The 14,562-nt window shown below is 37.2% G+C and overlaps 1 protein-coding gene across 1 annotated transcript in view; it reads right to left on the bottom strand.

Annotated features, from left to right (window-relative positions):
- The window catches only part of LOC101737920 (uncharacterized), a 49,231-nt gene extending 37,283 nt beyond the window's left edge, over nt 1-11,948 (bottom strand). The window contains exons 1-12 of the mRNA XM_062671217.1: nt 11,683-11,948; nt 11,469-11,598; nt 10,738-10,980; nt 10,437-10,609; nt 9,827-9,909; nt 6,336-6,514; nt 6,142-6,252; nt 5,739-6,054; nt 4,968-5,106; nt 4,736-4,877; nt 3,791-3,904; nt 1,674-1,834 (exon numbers count right to left, since the gene is read on the bottom strand). Coding sequence (XP_062527201.1) covers nt 1,674-1,834; nt 3,791-3,904; nt 4,736-4,877; nt 4,968-5,106; nt 5,739-6,054; nt 6,142-6,252; nt 6,336-6,514; nt 9,827-9,909; nt 10,437-10,609; nt 10,738-10,980; nt 11,469-11,598; nt 11,683-11,777 — 1,886 coding nt within the window. The 5' untranslated portion in view covers nt 11,778-11,948. The remainder of the gene's footprint in view (nt 1-1,673; nt 1,835-3,790; nt 3,905-4,735; nt 4,878-4,967; nt 5,107-5,738; nt 6,055-6,141; nt 6,253-6,335; nt 6,515-9,826; nt 9,910-10,436; nt 10,610-10,737; nt 10,981-11,468; nt 11,599-11,682) is intronic.
- Between the last annotated feature and the right edge of the window lie 2,614 nt (nt 11,949-14,562).

Genomic DNA, 14,562 nt, shown 5'->3' with positions numbered 1-14,562 from the left:
ATTGGAAGTTATTGGCACAGTATTTAATCTTTAGTGCACAATTTAATCTTATTTATTGGATAGATGTCAGTTTTAACAATCATATTTAGTGACAAGTCGATACAATGTACTAAAGCGATTTTGCTTTTATAATATATTAATCTCTCAAAACACCGAAGCTGGAATTCGTGTACTTAAATTGTAACAAACCATATAATAATCTAACTATAATGATTTATTTATAAGAAACAATATAACTATTTCATATATATTATAATTATACTTAAAATTCACAATTAAAAATTTAAAATCAACTTAAAAATATATAAATAATTATTTTGTCAAGGGCGATGAATTTATGAAACAAATTGTAAAAGGAAAAATAAATAGTTTTTATTTAATAAAAACAAAATGAAACAATAATAAAATCAAAATACAAGCACGTGATTGTATGTATGGGGATGCATGATTATTCAAAATACAATTAATTAAAAGTAAACACATTAGTTTTATTCTGGTATTTTTTTATTTATATATCAAATTTTATTTATTCCACTTTAATTTAATTAACGTACTAAAGTGCCTAAAATGAAGAGCTCCCCGATAACAATGTACAGTACGACAACACTTAGAGGTCCCATCAGTTGAATTCATCAGAACCAATTTTAATATCTATACAAATGTCGAATGATGTCATCAATGGTGCAACACTAACATGCCTTCTGTATTTCCTATATTTATCTTGCACTACTTGTATTCATGTTCTTTGAAAGGACATTAGATTTTTTCTGATTAACACTTTAGTATTATTCAAAATGTCGCCTGAGGCTAGCCAGTGACGTTGACCTACGGACAACGGATACATGCGAAGGCAACACATACGTGTTAATTGGACGTACGACAATGGAACCTTAAAGTGTATATTGTACAAATGTACCTCCCGTTTAAACTCGCACACATACAGCCGCCCAATAATAATAAGGCTGTAATTTTATCACGCATCCCCATAGACAAACAACATAATAACAACAATGCTTAAGTTGGGGGGCATATTGTTTCGTTGGACATATAAACCAACGGCAAACGTGACCCACTAGAAAGTACGTTATGTTTCTCTTAAGTTTTATTTTAAAACGTCATTGCAATTGGTCCGCTAGTGACCGAAGTCAATAGCTTTTTATAGTGATATTTCTAGAAAATTCTCTACGTCGTCTAGGCTTATTCCTTGACTGGACGCACGAATCAGCACAAAGCAGTGCAAATTTAATGTTTTTTTTTTTTTAAATACGAAAATCTAAATAAATCGTTATCTCGTTCTTTTTATATTTTGAAATTATTGTTCTCTTAAAACTTTCTTTGTTAAAAGAAGTCTTTGTTATATATGTTTCAACACGATCAAAATCAGTCGTATCCAAGGACTTTTGACAACCATGGATAAGTTCGACAACAAATTATTACGAAACTAATTTTGAAACCTGATCTGAGCAAGATCGTTCGAAGCTAAGTTATTCTAAATAAGTCATTATTATGTATTTAATTCATTAAAAATTTTAAAATTATGCGATCATATCTCGCAAAATAGTCACATTGAAAATATAAGTCAAGTCTACCGTGGTTTATCCCACCAACTTTTAATGTCACAGTTATTCCACACAAATATAAAAGAGCTACATTTTTATAGTGGTTATACTTACTACATTCTGTGGTTCGGATTTATTGATGAGAAGAAGCTGTACCAAATGCTACGGGTACCGTTGAAAATTCGTCTGTCTGTCTGTTCGTATTCATAGCGATCGATGGACTCGACGGGCGGTATTGGATTCGAAGCGACGCCTTGGATCATACGAGGCGGTTCCTTTACAATCAAAAACGAAATCAAACCCCTATTTGTTTAGGTACATTTTTGGACGCACAAAATCACAGCGAACTACTTTCTTTTGTTTTCCACCGCATGGATTTTACAGTAGATTGGGGGCAATAGGGACTAGAGGTAGAATAGGGACAAATTGAATGAATGGAAAAATGACTTTTATTTAGTGTTCAAGAATATCAAAAAGTTTAATTTAGTCATCAAAGTTTTGTAACTCACTAAAGATATTAAAAAGTTAATTACCTAAAGTTAGGTTAGGTACCTAACAACTAAATAGTGCCAGCCCTATCGAAAAACTATTGTCCCCATACATATCCTGATTCACCCCAAGGCCAAGGTGAATCAGTTCAAGCTAGTTTTTTTCAGTTTTTGTGTATAATTTGTAATGAACTATGTATAATAACGCATCATTTAAAAAAATTTAAGCCTACGGAACCATTACGATCGGAGTACGATAAAAAACAATGTCGAACTTAAAAAGTGTCCTGATTCCCTCCATTTTACGGTATTTAAATACGGTGTATCGGGAACGACTAGCAATGCCTGGCCCAGGCAGAGCCATTTGCTTAAAGGAATCTTATTTGGAGAATGACATGATAAGGGGCTCACTAAGCACCGGAGTTTGTTTTAAAGCCGAAAAAAATATCTTTAACTGGTACGATGAGATTTTTTTTTCTTCGTAGGGTAGAGGAACTCACGGCCAACCTGTTGTTGAATGGTTATTGGTTATTACCCCTCGAGACGCGAATTGGAAGTCTCCGCCTAACAGTGCAGCGGCGGTTCCACACTTCAAACCGAAATGCATTATTGCTTTGCAGCAAAATTAGGCAGGGTGGTGGTACCTACCCGTGCGGATTCAATAGACGTTTACCATGAATATATTAAGATAGATAACGAAACCATCACAATTCTGATCAGTTATGGTCGTTTCTGTTATTGGTATCCGTTAATACCTCGAAACTTGAGGTCCAAGTCCATTGAACTATCGTATAAGGCAGGGGTTTCCAAACTTATTTTGTCTAATGCCCACTTTGAGAATAAATAATTTTTTAGCGCCCCCATTTTTTCATCTACTTAAAAAATACTAAAGCGGGAGCTCAGTCGGTATCTAAGAGTCCTCCTAGATGAAGTTACAAATCGCTTCCCAAGCCTCTACACAACGCCCTCTTTTTTTCTGGATCTCTTACCACCCCCGTTTAGGGTTGCAGCGCCTACAAAGCGGCGTTATCGCCCACTTTGGGAAAGGCTGGTATAAGGCAACTAAATAATTTTAGTCATTTGGAAGGCAAAGTGAAGTTGGCGTCCAAAATGCTGGGAGTCCTCAACAGAGCGAAGCGGTACTTCACGCCTGGACAAAGACTTTTGCTTTATAAAGCACAAGTCCGGCCTCGCATGGAGTACTGCTCCCATCTCTGGGCCGGGGCTCCCAAATACCAGCTTCTTCCATTTGACTCCATACAGAGGAGGGCCGTTCGGATTGTCGATAATTGTCCATTCTCTCGGATCGTTTGGAGCCTCTGGGTCTGCGGAGGGACTTCGGTTCCCTCTGTATATCCCCGGAATAGAGTTCATCCATACTACCTGGAGCCGCTGCGGTCATCCACAGTGCATTTCCAGAGATCTTTTTTGCCACGTACCATCCGGCTATGGAGTGAGCTCCCCACGGTGTTTCCCGTGCGCTATGACATGTCCTTCTTCAAACGAGGCTTGTGGAGAGTATTAAGCGGTAGGCAGCGGCTTGGCTCTGCCCCTGGCATTGCTGAAGTCCATGGGCAACGGTAACCACTCACCATCAGGTGGGCCGTATGCCCGTCTGCCTACAAAGGCATTAAATAAATAAAAAATTGATATTATTCAAATATTACAGAATTGTTTTTTAAATATGCACACTTATAATAACTTTGGTCTGACATTCGTAAAGACGTTTAAAAAATGACTTGCCTCGTCGATGATGAACTTCCATAGGGGCGAGATGATGGCCAAGTGGCGGATGACTTGCAACGGGTACCCTCTGTAGATGTTCATGCGCTCATTGGAGAAGATCCTGCAGCGAACCTGTTCAATACCTTCATCGTTATTTCAATATCGGGCATCATAACAGCCTTATGTCAATTTCAGCATCAATGCGTCGCCTAAGGCCTTTTAGGCTGTAAGACCTTTTATAATATTCATTAATAACTAGCTGCGCACGCGGCTGCGCCCGTAACAAAATGCAATTTTGATGTGAAACATCTATAGCCGCACATAAAACCGTTTGCTGGCTGTACGATAATATATATAGACTAAAACGTAGTAGTGTGTAACGTATGGCGACGTGTGGCCATGCGCAAGTGACATTTTCTTAATATTAATTTTTTTTTTATGCCAAATGAATCCCTGTTGTAAACTAACTTTTTATGCATCTATGCCTGTACAAAATAATATCAATGGTTCACATCTTCCAGCCTTCCCGCGATGGCTCATTTTATTTTTAAATGTAATCTAACTACATAAGACAATTTTAGGTGAACATATGATGTACATAGATAGTTACATATATAGATTTCATATGAATTCGACCTATATATGATTCAAAAGATAAAAATAACTACCAACAGCGCCACCTATCCGGTACAAACGAAACCTCGTCGGAGTGGTCATGTCGCCCTTTATGTGTACAAAGTTTGACTAACGGTTCTCGAGTTTTAAGTGAACATACATACACACACGTTCTCTTTTATACATGAAGACAGATAGATTTTCGTTTACTTTATTACTGACCGAGAGAAGCTACCGACAGGGATATTTGAGATCCTGAATTCATGGCGATGCTTCCGGCTCCGGTGTCGTGAACGTTGCTCCAATTCATTATTAACAAAATTAATTCTGCGATTTTTCCATACTGACCTGAATGTGGGGCTGGGTCTCGTATTCATCAAGCAATTCGTTCAAAACCGTCATCAGCCAATCCATCACTGGCGGTTCGCGCCATTTCCCGTACGCCATCTTGGCATAGAAATTGATAAGCTCTTGAAGATCGTTTGCGGTTCTGTCCAAAGAAAAACCAAGCCCTTAATTAAAAAAAAAACACATTATACTACAATTTCTGAAAGTAGATTTAGTAACAATATATAATTACGTCATCGTTCCGAAAGTAGTGAAGATCGGGTGCTCGGAAATGCGAGGAGTGAGCTGGTTGCAGTTTTCGAGAATCTTCAGCATCACGGTCGGGTAGCCCATTATGGCTTGTTTTAGCAATTGATCTGGATATAAATTAGCTTAAACAAAACACGTTCAATTAGGAACTCAAATGATAAAATCGAACCATAAGACATAATAAAAAAAATAAAAAAAACAAAGGTATAGCCGGTTCATGAGCTATAAGGAAATTGTCCCTCTTAGAATTTTACATTACATATTTATATTTTTCTTTCCCTACCTATTCGCTGTTAGCCTAAGGGGCTGTTTATTCAAACTACTCGCTAACTAAAAGTTGCTAGCACTAACCCTAGTGAGAGCAGTGCTTCGCTGAATCTACCATCGGAGTGGAATCGCGACCCACTGCGAAGATCCAGCGAGAAGCTCTGTGGGCTGTTTCTATGGACTAGTTCATACTGTTTATTAAACAATAACATCAAAGTTCTATGGATAATATTAAATGAAATAACTTGGCCAAGTTCTTGTTTAAGACTTTTTTTATTACAACCAAGGTTCTTTGTACACTGGACGAAGTAATATCGGATGTATAATTTGAATCTAACATGAACTTGAAAATACATTAAAACGCGTATCAACTTTTTTTTGTAGCTAGCGATTATCTTAATTTAAATTTCGTTTATCGGTCGTAATTGTGTTTTTGGGGTGATAATAAAATCAGTCGCCTTCCCTGTGGAACAAACATAAAACCCACCTTTATGTTTAACAGCGATGTGGAACAGCGCTAACGGGTAAGAGTACTGCATGTTGAAGAGGCTGCTCGCGTCTTTCTCGACAGCCCACGCCTCGTAGGCCTGGACTAGCCAGAGATGCTCCCGGGCACGCAAGGCTAGGACATCCACAATGAGCATCACACCGCATGGGTCAGACGGATCAATGTTCAGCATTACTTTGGCCAGCTCGAGGGCCGTGCGATGACATGCCTTATTTGTCAGCATGTAGATATATTTCAGAATTGCAACGTGGAATGGCCTGTTCTCAACATATTTGTACTCGAGGCGGACGTGTGACTATAAAAACCAAAAAAACTAATAATTAACAACGTGATAGGTAGTTGATGAGTTATTATGGGTTTTCAACTTAAATCAAATACGTACGTCTGTCAGATCGAACAGTGGATGAGAACAGTATTGCAGGAATGATATTATGATGTTCATTATTGTAGCGGCTCCTGTATATTCTTCAACGCGGAAATAGTTATCCAACACCTAAAGGGACAGTTAAAATTGTTTTCATAAATATCACACCTATTTTATTAGAAATAAAATTCAAAATGTTTTAACGCTCTGACCTCCAGCATGAAATCAACGTGCATATCTTTTGACGCTCTATCGATTGGAAGAAACATGTTGCCGACTCGGTTGTGTAAAACGAACAAAAACATTCGCTGCATCTTCTGGTAATAATCATTGTGATTAAATACGAAGTACGTTATATCTTCCTTGCGTTCAAGAATGGACATCGAGAGACCTATAAAGATAATATATAAATTTTTCACAAACCCTTGAGATTAAGATCTTTTTTTTTTAAGTTAGCGCTATCAAAAAATACGAATTATTAACAACCAAAAAAGTTTTCATTCGAAATCATAGAAATTAATAGAACATGTGTTTGCAAGTGCACTATCTAGTGAGCCAATCATCAAAACAAATCATTCAAGCTACAAGGGGGGAAGCTATTTAACCCTTGACGACACTGACAAATGCGCAGGCACATCGAACTAAATAATCGTTTCCCTCTAAAATGAATGTTTAAAATATTCAAATACAAACAAAAAAACCTGAATAGCAAAACTTAATGATAATGAAGAAAAGTGCATAATGATCAGTTCTATGGCATAAATTATAATAAAAATTTATTCTTAAACGAGGTGACTTCAATGAATGAACGAGTCAGCCTATTGAAAATGAGAATTTGCAGAGAAATTTCATTTCTGACCAATCAAGTCGAGAGAAAACAGGCTATTCGACTTAAGCCAAATTCTGACAATTTAGAAGGAGAGACTTTCAGAGTTAAAAATAAATCAAATACTAAATAAACGAAAAAGAAATCATATGTTTACAACAGTATCTATTTATTTTCACGGAAATTTGAAGCTTTGGGCTGATGCGCTCTGGGCCCACCTTTTCTTATGGCCCATAGACACCACAACAAGAAGGCGGCCGCCCTCCTTCGAATATGAAGTCGAAGCTTCAATGTTATCCGAACAATTTCTATTCTACGCTTCGAACTGGGACGCGTAATCGTATTGATGCACTCTCCTGTGAAATTGACAATATGCCGCTAAAATAGCCTACAATCCCTCGACATTAGACTCAAAGAGAACCGTTTCTGAATTTTAAACGAATAATAAAACTACCACGACGTTGTATAAATAACGCTAAGCTATAAATACTTAATGTTTGACAAGTCCACATTTTGTGCACAATTCGCAACGACAGCGAATGGTTCGCCCTCCCACGTCACAGGGGACCGTCAATGTACCTCGACTGTTTTAACGTTACAACTTTAACACTGATAAATAAATTGTATATTTATATGCGACGTTAAATGATTAATCCAAAAGTATTTATCTACAGATCGAGACACTAACAAAATCGTAGGAAAATAGGAGCGTGATTGTTGTGGTCTTTCTCGGAATTTTTATTTATATCAAAGCGTGATTCCCAGTCTTATATTTTATCGTGAAAAGAGCTATCATTTTAACCTAGGCGCTTCTTCGAAAACGGTTCCCTTAGGCATGATATGAATCATTAGATTAATTAAAAAAAATAGATGTAAAGCACGCACATTATGATTCGACTCTATATGCGTAGAATTATTTTCATGTAAACTGAATTTATTTTCTCTGAGCGTTTTTGGCATTTGTACAAAGCGTGTTTCATGCGTTCCTCGCATATGAGAATCGCAGGCACACACCATACAGTTTTCAATTCGGAATATCACCGCCTCACAAGGCGCCTAAGAGCTACAAGTCCCAAAAGTTTTAGTTTTATGATGATATTTTCTTCTAGAGAACATACATTTATCTGCAAAGTGATTCGACGAATGCACGTAGTGTTATTCCTGAGGCCGGTCTCAATATACGTCCGTTTACTTTGTTGAAATATTTTCTCTTGTTCAAAATAACATTTTTCTGAGTTGATGCAAATAATCAGACATATCTAAATGTTAGACACTTTGTTATCATGCAGGTTATTCTTTAATAAGTCAGCTACGCTATTTCTTTACAAAGCTCCTGCGCATGCGCTTGCGCACCTCTCGTATATATGTTGATGTGATACAATGTAACATCATCTATTGGAGATCAATATGGAATCATTAACGCCTAATTAGAACTTTGTATGGCTCACTTTTAATTTTCATCTACTAATTCTTATAAGATGGTGCACTTAGAGTATCCACGTGTCCCAATATTTTACTTTCTCTTTTTAAGGGAAAGAGGTTGCTGATGGACTGAAGGCCATTCCAATTTCGCCGGGACAGGCGGACGAGTAAAGACTCAGAGCGTAGAGCGCCCCCGAAGGAGACCTGACTACTCGAAGGCAGCTGATTTACGAATACATCTATTACCGGATCGGAATCGCGACCCGCTGAGAAGATCCGACAAGAAACTCAGCTGGCTAATGCTATATGGGTTATGTTGCACGTCGAATTCGTCAACTAGTTCGACGAGTAAGGTTACCAGGATCCCTAACTGTCTAACAGTTGTGTTTAGTGGATAGAATCCGTAATGACGTGTCTAGGGCGTCGACGGTGACTGGCCCTTGCGTTAGCGTAGGTCGGAGAATAATATAAAGCGATTCCCATCCGGTAGTAGATTCATTCGCGAAGCAGTTGCTCCTGAGTTGTTAGGTCTCCTGGCTGAGCCTTTGCTCGCCCACCTGTCCTGGTGAAACTGTAAAGGCCTCTGGACCACATATAATCATCCCCCATTCATAAAAAAAAATCATAACAAAAAGAATAGTACAGGCAGCGTAGGCGGCGGCCACGATGAGGCGATTTTTATAGTTTATCGAAGTAGGTATTTTACTCTTCGAAGACTACTGACTCTGGATAAATAAAATTTGTAAGGTCGGTGATGTATACGAACCGCTATACAAGGTTGTATTAAAGAAATGTTGATGAGTCGAAAGTAGTGCAGTGCATGAAAAAATATTTACATAAGAAAAGTAGAAGTTTATATTACCATTTTTTACCATTAAAACAATTTAATCCACAATTTCGTTCTACTTACTCGTTTTTAATTCGAAATATCTTATTTCTTTTTATTTTTTACTTGTGTTTAGTTCTACTGGTCTTAATGAACACCATCGACACTTTGAGGCATGAGATAAGTCTCAATCGCATTAGAAAAAATGGTTTGTTTTTTATAATACCGTAGACGCAGTTCAAACACTTACCATTGTATCTTGCGTTTACATTTCATTTGATAAATCGAAAAGTTTAAAGCGTCAGATTAAGCGTCAGAAAAAGTGTCAGTTATTCTATTAAAAAAAACTCTCAGTGGGTTTAAACTAAAAAAGATCACGAAATTGTAGGAAAATTTTAAATAACATTCTGTGATATCTATTTTTTTTTTAAATCAATGAAGCAATAATATCTTGACAACAACAGCGATAAAATAGTACATTTTGATTTGCGTCAAATTAACTTAACTATTTCAAGACATATATTTTATTTTAATAAAACACATATTTCAGAAGATAATTCGTAGTGTCATACATGTCACACGTCAAGATTGACAGATTGTATAATGTAACTAAATGAAGCACCCTTTACCGTTCTTATAATTCTTGAAAGCATCTTCTGTGAATGGAACGATTACAGAACGACGCAATTTCGCACCGTGACCTGGTTGGTATCTGTGAACGGCCGTACATAATCATCTATCAATAATTATGAGAACATTAAAAGTATTCTTAGTCAATTCAATACGAATATACATATATTTATACATATCGTCGTTGTCAAACCAAAATCTGCTGTATAAAAAAAACTGTTATGTGTCTATTTGCTTTCATTTGATATGGTTCTTAAAAATTCCTTCCTTCATATAAAATTTTATACGAAAATGTTTTTACTCGTTAATTCAAAATAGAGTTTTTGCACTTAGCAGATTTTAGTTTGACAGCGACGATATACAAATTACGACCTCATATCTAATGGGGTAACGACTAATATTATATCATCTAGGGTTTTAGGGTAGCCATTTAATACCAATTGGACATCGAGATTCAAAATAACAACATTATCGACTTTTAAGTTAAACTATAATGTAATATACGCAAATAAATACAACGTCCACCTCCAGAATACTATGTGGTTTTTTTTTCCATCGTTCTCGTGTTAGTTCAGTCAGTCGGACTTTTTTATATCTGTTACAATATACCTTCTTTCGTCTTCGTCGGGACCGAACAGCCTTCGATACTCGTTGGCCGCACTGAGATATTTCGTTTGCACGGTCATGAAATCGGACATTTTCTCTGGGGGCTTCTCGTTAGCTGGCTCCGGTTCGCCGAACATAGCGTTCACTTCTAGAACCGAACGATCTATTTCGTCCATCTGAAAATACGTCACCGTCGTAGAACAAATGTCGTATGTTAAATATTTCAATCCAGCCTTGACCCAGATGAGCCAAGAGCCCTAAATATCATGTTCGAAAATATATATGTGTTTCAACGGTAACTTACGCCGGGTTTGAATTCAACGCCCTGTCCACTCTTCCTCAATTTCTTTAACCTCTTCTTTTCTTTATTCTTTTTATTTTTGGATGAGGGTTGATTGCCCGACGAGGTTGCAGGCTGGTTGTCGGATGACGTCGAGGGCGGATTATCGAATGAAGTTGAGGGCTGGACAATCTCTTCGTGGACTGCTGCATCACTGGACTCCTGCTCCATTTCAGATTGAGGCTCGGAATGGTCGCTAATCTCCAACTACCACACAAGGAGCGCTTACATCAAACAATTGTCGATGACGCTAATATATTTAACTTATTTAAGAACAAAATAGGTTGGTATTCGCAAAAGTCAGCAAGTTTAAAAGCGATAGGAACCCAACTGAATGGGTAACAATAGGTGACATGTATCGCATCGCTTTTTTTTCACTTTGAAAGCTTATTGTTGGTCCTTTCGCATCGGCAGCGGATCCAGCATAGACCATAAGCTCTGCAGTTAGTCGCCAGCAACTGATATCATAATGTTAGTAGACAATAATAGTCATTCATGAAATGAATACAATAAATTTCAAAGTGCGGAGCTAAAATGTTAGTATTTTCATATTTAAATTATTTTTTGTTCAGGCATCCGTTCGCTGAGCTATAGTCTCGCTGCCTAATGGAACAACAAACTCTCACGCCGCCTTCTTGAAATGAAAATCAAAAGTTGATTTATGTGGTTAGTTAAAAAAAAAACTTAAAACATACCCCCTCGTATTTCGATTTGACGGAGTTCTGGACGCACTTTGGTTGGAAGTCATTATCGGAGTCGTCATCATCGGGAGGCGGCAGCGTGTTCCCGCCGCACAATTTACGCATATTTCGGTTCGACATGGTGCTGCAAAAAAAACAAACAAGATTTAAAAAAAAAAAAACGTTTTCCAAAATTATCTACATATAAATAAATAAACATAAAACTTACAAACTGAAAAACGAAAGCTTTTCATCGCTATAAACTAAATTATCGTTGTGGAACAATGCAACCCGACCGTACTGAACAAAAGTGACGCGTAACATTTTGATTTCGAATTAATTAGTTGAAGAGAAACAGATATCTCGTACAAGAGTCGAAATAATGTTTTAGGATCTAAACACGAGCTAGTCCTGAGACAGATGTGGATAGAATGCTTTCTTTACAAAGCTCCGCAGGTAATGGAAATTCAATATTACGTACTTCGAATTCAACATGACACTGCAACGGATCGAACGCCAGGTACCTTTTCTTTATCTTTGCTGAGTTAGCACCGTTGAACATTATCGCTGTGAGAAAGCAATGTGCTGAGATCGTTTTCCCACCTAGGCGACTGATACCTAAGTACTTAAATAGGTACCTAGATTAATTTACGCTTATTTGTTAGATATACATAATTTGCTTGAGGTTACTACGCGCCAATATTAAAACTACGTCTTAATAATCAACCAATACCGTATGATATACGAAGTGGTTGATACACGAAAACACTGCACCCGAAATCTATCCAATAACATCCGGTGGTATTCGACTCGTTTCAAAATGGAATTAAACATCTATTTAATTAAAGCAAAGGTTCAAAAACGATAGATAGGTCAGCCTATCATACCGAATACGACTAATACATAAACCATTTAATATAATATACATCACTAGAGTCATAAAAAAATTAGCCACGTTATACTAAAATATTTCGTAGATCACGAAAGTACAACCTTGATGTTTATAATAAACAAAAATAATAAATTATCATTAGCAATAATTTACAATTAATTGGTACTCATATACACAACACCACCCCGTAACGTCAAGGTCTTTGTTTTTATTTAAAAAATAGATTTATTTATAAATTAAGTTTGTCTACAAAATTTCGATAAGCTTGCAAAATAATATCGGTGTTACATCTGACGTTGTAGGTGGAGCTCACTAGTCGAAAAAACTTTTATTAAATATAATAAACGACGTTCGTATATGACTTCTTTAGAAAGATAGACGCGCATTTTGATTGATTATTATCGGTACTGGTGGTAGGACCTCTTGTGAATCCGCACGGGTAGGTACCACCGCCCTGCCTACTTCTGCCGTGAAGCAGTAATGCGTTTCGGTTTGAAGGGTAGGGCAGCCGTTGTAACTATACTTGAGGCCTTAGAACTTGTATCTCAAGGTGTGTGGCGCATTTACGTTGAAGATGTCTATGGGCTCCAGTAACCACTTAACACCAGGTGGGCTGTGAGCTCGCCCACCCATCTAAGCAATAAAAAAAAACTGATATCTCGAGCAGTAGTAGGTATTTTATTTGACTGCAATCGACCGTGTTAGGATTTGTCTATCATAAGTGTACTTCACAAATCTCTATTAAAAAGGAAATCAGAAAGAAAGTTGACTTTAAATTATTTTAAAGTAGGTAATGTATGGTACGTGACAAACCAAATACAAAATGGCGGCTGACCCAGGGTGAGGCCGGCATGAGTTCATCGCGCATGCGCTCTGTCTCCTTATACCCGATCAATTTGCCATCGAACTATAATTACATTTCAGGTTCGATTCGCCATTTTGTCGAGATTTTTTAGGGTGCTTCCCATGATCTCGTTCACATCAAAAGTACAAACTCTAGAACCTATTTTTTATCATTTACAATAAATACTAAAAGGTAAATGTGTATGTGATATTGTGTAGGTATGTGCACCTAACCTACTATGATACTTATATATCTGTTGCTTGTTTCGAACTCGTAATTCTTGGAATCACATATCGTTTTTATATGATCTCATCACTTTTGAACGTTTCTATCAACATTAAACAACAAACATTAAGACAGCAAAACCAAAAGGATGTATGATCCTCGGACAATAAGTTTATAATTAGGTCTTAAAATTAGATACGACTGCAGAAACGGTACCCCTGTAGTTCTTCTCCGTCCACCTCCTAAATGACGGCAAGAAGTTGCAAAATGACGCTAAAAGTAAGCCGCTTCGAACCGCTCTTTCTAGAAATCTTTGTTGAACTTAGTCATGTTCCGCACTGGACAAACAGTGCACTGTCTATTCCAAATCTCATAAACCACTTATACAAACAAGACGTAATTCTGGAAAAGTTACCTTGGAACATTGAAGAAAGCAGCCGTCTTGACATTCTACCTCAAGGACTAACAAAGAATGACCATATGCCTACCAAGGACATAATTAAAATGTAATTACACCTACCTTTCTATACAATTAGAAGCTGGAAGAGGCTTGAAGCACCGGCAAAAATCACATAACTTTAAATATGAAATAAAACTGCAATATTTCACTTGGTACAAACACGCGAGTTTCCTGGTCGAGGGATTGCCATCTTCTGATCAAAAAGCCATTCCGCGAGAGGGTCCTTTGCGCAGAAATATTGATCGATGGTGGATATAGGCGGGCGAGAGGAATGCGCAGAAACCCTGGATAAGTTGTCAAACGAGTACTACCTAGAAACGGACGCTGCGCAGCATCCGCTGGCCTGATTCGACCATTATTTAAAAATAGAAATAGACTCGAAACGCCCCACCCTTGAATAATACTGGCCACCAGAAAAAATAAAAAACAAAATGCCAAAAGGAAGTTAGCACACATTGAGGAAGAAAATTCTTAAGAGAATTGAGAATATTATAAAACTAACCTAGGTTAAATTATAAGCCATCAAATCATTTAAAACAGACCTTCCTTCTATACCTACATTTAGAAAAATATTTTATGAAAAGATGGACTACAAGATATACCTATAGGTACTAAGATATATACTATAAGACAAGATATAGATGGATGGACATTAATACCTGAATATAGATATTGTTCAACAACGATC

The sequence above is a fragment of the Bombyx mori genome, chromosome 1 (assembly GCF_030269925.1).
Source record: "Bombyx mori chromosome 1, ASM3026992v2".
Taxonomy (NCBI): Eukaryota; Metazoa; Arthropoda; class Insecta; order Lepidoptera; family Bombycidae; genus Bombyx; species Bombyx mori.
The sequence above is the reverse complement of the archived record's forward strand: the minus strand, read 5'-3'. Positions and strand labels throughout refer to the sequence as shown.